This window comes from Beta vulgaris, chromosome 5 (assembly GCF_026745355.1).
Source record: "Beta vulgaris subsp. vulgaris cultivar EL10 chromosome 5, EL10.2, whole genome shotgun sequence".
Classification (NCBI taxonomy): domain Eukaryota; kingdom Viridiplantae; phylum Streptophyta; class Magnoliopsida; order Caryophyllales; family Amaranthaceae; genus Beta; species Beta vulgaris.
In genome coordinates, this window is record NC_079206.1 from 38,492,179 (window position 1) to 38,499,867 (window position 7,689).

Genomic DNA, 7,689 nt, shown 5'->3' on the forward strand with positions numbered 1-7,689 from the left:
AACCCAGGCCCGTCTCGAACTATATAGAGGCCCTGTGCGATCTCGTATTTGAAGAATTCAATAATGTAATAGCTCATCCATATTTCACAAGTTCACATAATCATATTATGAAAAAAAAGTAGTCCAAATAAGTAGATAAACTTTTTCTTTTTACTACTTGAACTTTCTCTATTTTGGGGCCCTCACAATTAAGGGACCCTGTTCCATGGAACATGTTGAACATGCTAAAAGCCGCCCCTGCCCCAACCCTTATGTCCAACTCTAGACGTGCACCAGTCTAAAGTCTATAATTTATTCTCATTTCACTTTACGTTGAATATATTTTATTACTTGTGTTGACACCACAACAAGCAAATAACACACAATTCAGGATCACACAATCATAACAGAATTCCTTTTTATCTTTGGATTAACAAGTGATCACAACTTATCAACCAAGACTCCTTTACTTCCTTTTTAAACCTTTACCAACTTACTTGTTGAACCTAGCCAACAATAAACTTTACCTATATATAGGTATAACTTGTACTTACACAATAAGATCCACGGTTCTTATAGGATAAATAAATAATACTCAAGAATCCATGTAACACATGATTCAATCTTACTTACATTAATTCACTCACGAATTAATAGATAAACTGGACTTATCTGCTTGCATCAAACTTCCATACAAACATTAATAATTATAAATACTTCTAGCTTACATGTAGCACACAGGCAAATAACATGTAAAACAATTCCAATAAATCATATATATGAACAACAAAGTCCTATACATGATACTAAGAAATAAAACATCCTTAAAGCATGTTTCTAAATCATATAGCACGTAGACAATGTACGTACCTTGTATAAACAAATCTGTAGGCCACTTTTACGCTCTAAAAGTCCCCACTACGAATTCTCCGCCTAGAAAATAAAATAATGAAATAAATACCTTGAACTAAAAATTTACAGCAACTTTAAAAACGACCCAAACCCCTTAAACGTGTTTTAAAATCGTTTTTACGTATCAAACTTTCATTATTTTTAATCCCTAGTATAGTACAACTATTCTAGTGATTAAAAATCATTTAAAACCCTTAAAATATTTATTTTCTGAAATTACAGCATTCATAAAATTTTATAAATCTTCTGAAAATATATTTAATACATATAAAATTATATGCTAACCAAATCTCATGATTTATATTTATAAATATAGTTTCTAGTGATTAAAAACCCTAAAAACTATATCTTTCTATTAAAAACTGAAAATAACTTAATATAATAAAATCTGGAATTTATTATACTAATATATATGACAGCCGAAATATTTTTAGGCATCTAAAACAATAATTTAAATCATAAACATGCTAATTAATAATAAAATAATATAAAAAACTAATACTTTAACGGAATCTTAGAGAGGAAGAAAAGAAAAACAACCACAACAAGGAGGAAGGAAGGGCCGAACAGCAGCAGCCACGGGAGCAAGGAACCGCGCGCGTCAGTTTCGTCTCAAGAAAGAATTGTGACGTTTCTTGTTGAACAAGAAACGTTACTTGAGAAGAAGAAACAACTTTTGAGAGAAAATCAAAGAATGGCGCACAAAGAGAGAAGAGAGAGAGGAAGGCGCCGAGTGAGAAGAAAAAGGAGAGAGAGTCACGTGGAAGAGGAGAGAGAAATAAAGTGTAGGGTAAAATTTTGGGTTTTTAGGATATTTAAATAGAGTCTTTTCCTTTTGGGCTTAGGAAAAGAGATTTTAATAAATAAAACTTTGATGACTAATAAGATGGGCTCATTAGGACTTTAGTCATCAAATAATTCATTCCCTTTTTATCACTTTTGGGCTTTCGATTCCATTAAGCTTTCTTTTCAAATATATTTTTAATAATTAAAACTCTTATTAAAACATGCTTAATTAAAACATTACAAATTTTATTAAGCTATGAAAAATATTTTTAGTTGACTTTTAAAATAGTCAACCCTTTTTAAAAGTCAAATCATTTTCCAAACTCATTTGGATTTAAATATAATAACATAAATACTTTAATATATTTATGAAAATCCTTTAAAATTGTGGGGATTACAGTCTACCCCCCCTTAAAAGAAGTTTCGTCCCGAAACTTAACACAAAACCCTCGTACTTTCGAAAATTTGAACTCAACATTTCGAAAACTTTTGAAGAAAGGTAGTGCCTCTCGTGCACTTTCCCATTTTTAAAACACTTGTGTTACTTATGAACACCTTTCTTATGCGGAGACTCTACTTCTTTTGCACTAACATGTGCAAATTGCCCGACATAGGCATACATATGCCTGAAAATCTCATAAAATAGACAAAAGCGCGAAATTTATCGCATTCAACCCCCCTTAAAGAAAACGAGTTATGCCCTCGTAACTCACCTCAAGGAATAGATCTGGATACTTTTTCTTCATATCCTCTTCGGCTTCCCATGTTGCCTCTTTTGACTCGTGGTTAGACCAAAGAAATTTGACAATATAAACATCTTTGTTGCGCGTACTACGCACTTTCCTGTCGAGGATTTTGACAGGTCTTTCCTCATATGGTCTCCTTCCTTTTTACTTTTGACGATCATGTCGTCGACGTAGACTTCCACATTGCGCCCGATTTGTTTTTCAAACATGTTATTCACGAAACGCTGGTAGGTAACCCTGGCGTTCTTGAGACCGAAGCGCATTACCTTGTAACAGTACACTCCCAAGCTTGTGGTAAAAGCGGTATGCACCTAATCCTCAGCGGTCATAGGGATCTGACGGTATCCCGCATTTGCATCCATGAAGATGAACAATGCATGGCCTACTGTCGAGTCGACTAGCCTATCGATCTTTGGGAGGGAAAATTGTCTTTCGGGCAGGCCTTGTTCAGGTCAATAAAGTCGACGCACATCCTCCAGGCCCCAGTCGGTTTTCGAACCAGGACCACGTTGGCTAGCCACTCGGTGTATTGGCACTCTCGAATGAAACATGTGGCTAACAGCTTTTTTACCCCCTCGGAAGCAGCCGCACTCCTCTCGGCCCCTTAATGCCTGAGTTTCTGCTTGATTGGCCTGTATCCCTCTCGGATGTTTAGTCGGTGGACCATAAGCTGGGGATCGATCCCAGGCATTTCGTCGATAGTGTAAACAAACACATCTTGAAACACTTGGATAACTTCGACGATTTGGGCCCTTATGCTTTCAGGGACTTGCTTGCCAATACGGACCGTGCGGCCTTTTTCTTCATTGATACACACTTCTTCGTCCCTGTCCGCTGGCCGAGGCCTTTCGGATCGCTTGGGGTTTTCGGCCATTAAGAGTCCCATGACAGGGAGAGGATCTTCAAGCTTAGGGCACTTTCTCCTTCGAGTCACTTCTTCATCTTTGTTTTTAAGATTGTTGATGTAACACTCCCAGGCGGACTTCTGGTCCCCGAATAGTCGGGCGACTTTCTCGTCGTCACCTTCGAACTGCAGGAGCAGCTGGTATGTTAAAATGGCAGCTTTAACTTTGTTGACCGTGGGACGTCCTATGATCATGTTATAGGGGAGGCTGGTGTCTACCACAAGATAGTCGATGACCACATTTCGACCTACTCCTTTGCCCCCATTCGAGTGGGAGCTTGACCGAGCCGGGGGGTGGACGGATTGTCCGCACCAAACCCTACCAACGGCTGGTCGATGGGGTGAGGTCCATTTCCTGGTACTTCAACTTTCTTAGGCAGTCCATAGTAATGATGTCCGCGAAACTTCGGCTGTCTATCAGAACTCGACCCACCCGCAGGTTGGCTATTTCATCTCGACGACCAAGGGGTCATCATGCGGGGTCTGAATGGGCCGGTGGCTGTCCTTGAAGGTCATTGTCGGACATGCTGCCGAAGAGACCACATCAGTCTCGTTCTCCAGGGTGTAGCGATGTTTCTTCCGTGAGCGGCTGGTTAAGCCGCCGAAGGCGAATCCTTCTGTGATGACGCTAACATACCCAGCTGTTTCGTCACTCCGGGTTTGCTTTTCTTTTCAGGGCTCGATAGTCTTCTCCTTCAGATCCTTTAGGACCAATTCGATTTTTCTTCATCGGCTAGTTTGTCCAGCGCTATCTTAAGTTCCCGACAGTCACGGGTCGTGTGACCACAATCATGGTGATATTCACACCATAGCCTCTTGCCCCTTTTGTTGAGGGACGTTCGGATAGGATTAGGCTTTGGCAGGGGGTATTTCCCCTTGATGTCGAGGTAGATCTCCCATCGGTTCAAATTATACCGAGGGTCGTTCCCATTGTCCTCTAGTCGGGGCTTTTTGTCTTTTTCCTTTTGAGGGACATCCCTTGGATTGTCCGCTCGAGGAACGTACTCGTGCTTTCTTTTAACGGAACTGGGTCCCTCATGCGTCTTGCAAATACCAGAGGCTTGAATGAATTTTGGGGCAAAGTTCATAGCTTCTGAGAATGGCGAGGCTTCACTTTCCGCGAGCTTCAGTTTGAATCTACTCGAGGGGTAAAACCCAGACATGAGTGTAGTGAACTCGACATGGTCCTGGAGATCGGAGACCTTTAGTGGCTCCTCGTTGAATCTTTTGATGTAATCGGCTAAGTCTTCCTCTCTTCCATGTCTGATTGACATGAGATGAATACTTGTCTTTCGATGCCTTCTACCGGCGATGAAATTCTGTTTAAAAGCTATCTCGAGAGCTGCGAAGCTCGATATACTTCCGGAGGGAAGCTCTGTGAACCAGGTTAAGGCCAACCCCTTCAAAGTGGTTGGGAAAAACTTACACCACGCAGCCTCACTGCTAGTCTGCACACTCATCTCCGCTTTAAATGCTGCCACGTGATTGATGGGGTCCGTAGTCCCGTCGTAAGGTCGATGGGAGGAACCTTGACCTTTTGGGGGGTGAGAGCCCTCATGATATTCTCCTCGAAGGGAGTCCCAAAACCTAGATTGCGCATCTGGGCTTCCAACTCGCGGCTGGACTCGGAACTGCTGGACGTCCGATCTTTTTCTCGATGACCACACCGATGTCGAGGCTCTCTCTCTTTTTGAGCCTCCTCTGGCTCCCTCTGCTCTCGAGGTTCCCTCTGTTCCCGGTTAGGGATGGGAGGATTATTCCTTGCTTTAGATTGCGCTCCCCTTTCATTCAAGAATTCACGGGCATCACCATTGCCATTCCTTAGATGGCGCTCGTTGATCACATGTCTCGCATCCCCCTTGCTAGGGGCGACTTGAGCTGACCTTCGAGGAGCACGTGGCGAATTCGGTGGGTCGAGGGCCATGACCTGAGGTTAATCGAGGTTTCATGCTCAATTTTTGTCAACGACCTGTAACACCCCAGAATTTCAAAGCGAAAAAGAAAGAAATTATAATAATAGTAGTAAAGGACGATGGCGGAAACACCGTCCTCTAGGAATGTCACTACTACAAGAATGTGTTTAATTATCTAAGTGATAAAACCAACATAAATAAATAGTATAAATAAATCAAATTGATAACCAAAAGAGAAAACTAACTCTTAAATTAATATAAGAGTCTAGGCCTAAAACATCTAACATTTTAATGCTCACAACTCAACCCGAGCCCAAAACCAAATAAGAACGTCATCAACATATCCTGCAAAAATAAACAACAAACATCCACAATCAGTGGGGAGTAACTAAGAGCTCTCCCAGCTCAATTAGGATCCATGTAGAAGTTATCAAGCGTTAATAAATAAGTCCCGATCAACATAAAAGATAAAACTGAACCAAATAACAGCAAAACAACAACTAACAGTTTAACATGGTTAAATAATGTAAATCATGAATAGTAAACTTAATATAGACATACAAGATAAAAAACATAAGCCTCCAAAATAATATAAATATCTTTTGAGAAAGAGCAGAACGCCAGTGGATCGCAACCCACTACCTAAGGTTTGTCAGATCGAAATCTCCAGTCAGCCTATGGGCTTACGTTCCCTACTGTCTGTGTCTAAGAATGGCCAAACTCCCGATGCAGGATAGTACCCAGCTTAGTACTTCCCAACCTCTCGGACGACAACAATTAACCCATGTAATACCCCAAAATCGCAACCTAGGTGGTTGGCATGTTCTTCACCGGGGACTACATCTATCCCACCGGATATCTTAATCTCAATAAAATATTTTCACAATTAAATACAATAATTCATTCATCAAATATAAATAATAAGGATGCCCTTCAGGCCTTACACCTAAAATCAACAGAAACTAGGATCACAATCCAAGAGTCTCAATTCAACAATATTTATTCTTCTCAAAGTAATAGTAATATAATACTAATAAAAATCATTTCACCCAACCGAAAAGAATAAATCTTTCTTCAAACATAAATATACACCAAAAACACAATATAAACATATACTCCAACTACTACACTCTCGTTGTACATAACTCTTGGCGAAACGATACTAAAGACAGTATTATTCTCCCTCGAGTACTGTAACGTCGACAACTTAGATATTGATTTATAAAACTACAATATTATTATACTCTCAATATCATACAAACAACCAAACCATCATAAAAAATACTTAAAATACATAATATAAATATATATGTAAACTAAGCAATAATAAAAAAAAGTCAACTCAAGTAACATATAATAATAAGAAATTAAGCGTTACACCTACATGGTTGCATATACACAAATATACCCATGAAACCAAAATCTCAAACCTGAATACTCGCTAGTATATAATACTTAAAACATATAGCATAATTATGCAAGCAAACCAATATCATAATTCTTACAACACCACCTACGGAAATGTAAATAAAACTCCAAGCTTGTCACACTACCATGCTTATACAGAAGAAGCAACACTCTTAGGTTGCGGCAGATAATAACAAGCCATAGACATGAATCTTCCCCAAGCGACTTATATCAGCAGGCAACAAATTATCATGCTCACAATTAACCAAAAATAAACATGATCACACATTACCTATCCATAATCCATCATCATAGACGCGTATAATGATGAACACAAAATTTACTAACTAACACATGAATTTCACAGAGCATAAATCATGAATTCTAGCCGCTTAAACATAACTTTCAACAAGAAAATATCACCCTAGTTTGAACCAGTTGATTTCACTTAATTAACACTCATAAGCATTCATGTACTTGACAAGTAAAACACCAATAATAAGAAAGTTTTACCCACCCACAAATCATAGCACAAAATTACCCCAACTTAGATATTAAGGCTAAATAATTCCTAAATGGACTCTAGTCGTACTAGGTTCGCCGTTAGTTACCTTTGAAGACCTCCAATTGCTTGCATTTTCATTATGTACTGTTCTGTTATGATCTCGATTCCCGTCAATTTGTAGATCGGATTTAAAATCTCTCCGGTCATAATGAAGGCCCATATGTCCTAAACGTGCTGTCCAAATTTCAGGGCGATCCAACGGTTCGATATTCCGCGATGATCAAATTTGTGAAGGTACGACAGGAAAACAAAACTGGGTGACCCGTCTGATTGAAACAGAAAACTGCGACCAATGCTTCCAGTATCTTAAAAAACGAATGACAACATGAGCAAGATCTCTCCGAGTAGATGAATTTTGACTACTCATACGTCCAATTTCGATAAGAGACGAAGGAGATATGGGGCAAACAAGATGAGTGTGCAGAAATGGCCGAAAATGCGAGAAGGGAGAAGAACTCTTTATTTTTCTTTGTAAGG

The 7,689-nt window shown here is 39.4% G+C and overlaps 1 protein-coding gene across 1 annotated transcript; it reads right to left on the minus strand.

Annotated features, from left to right (window-relative positions):
* Positions 1-4,031: 4,031 nt before the first annotated feature.
* On the minus strand, positions 4,032-4,787 carry LOC104893712 (uncharacterized). Its single transcript, XM_010679846.1, has one exon. The coding sequence runs from the start codon at positions 4,785-4,787 to the stop codon at positions 4,032-4,034; it is 756 nt and encodes a 251-aa protein (XP_010678148.1).
* Positions 4,788-7,689: the final 2,902 nt, after the last annotated feature.

What these genes read in the sequence shown, in the direction of transcription:
- LOC104893712 (XM_010679846.1), bottom strand. Translation starts at nt 4,787, where the DNA reads ATGAGTGTGCAGACTAGCAGTGAGGCTGCGTGGTGTAAGTTTTTCCCA.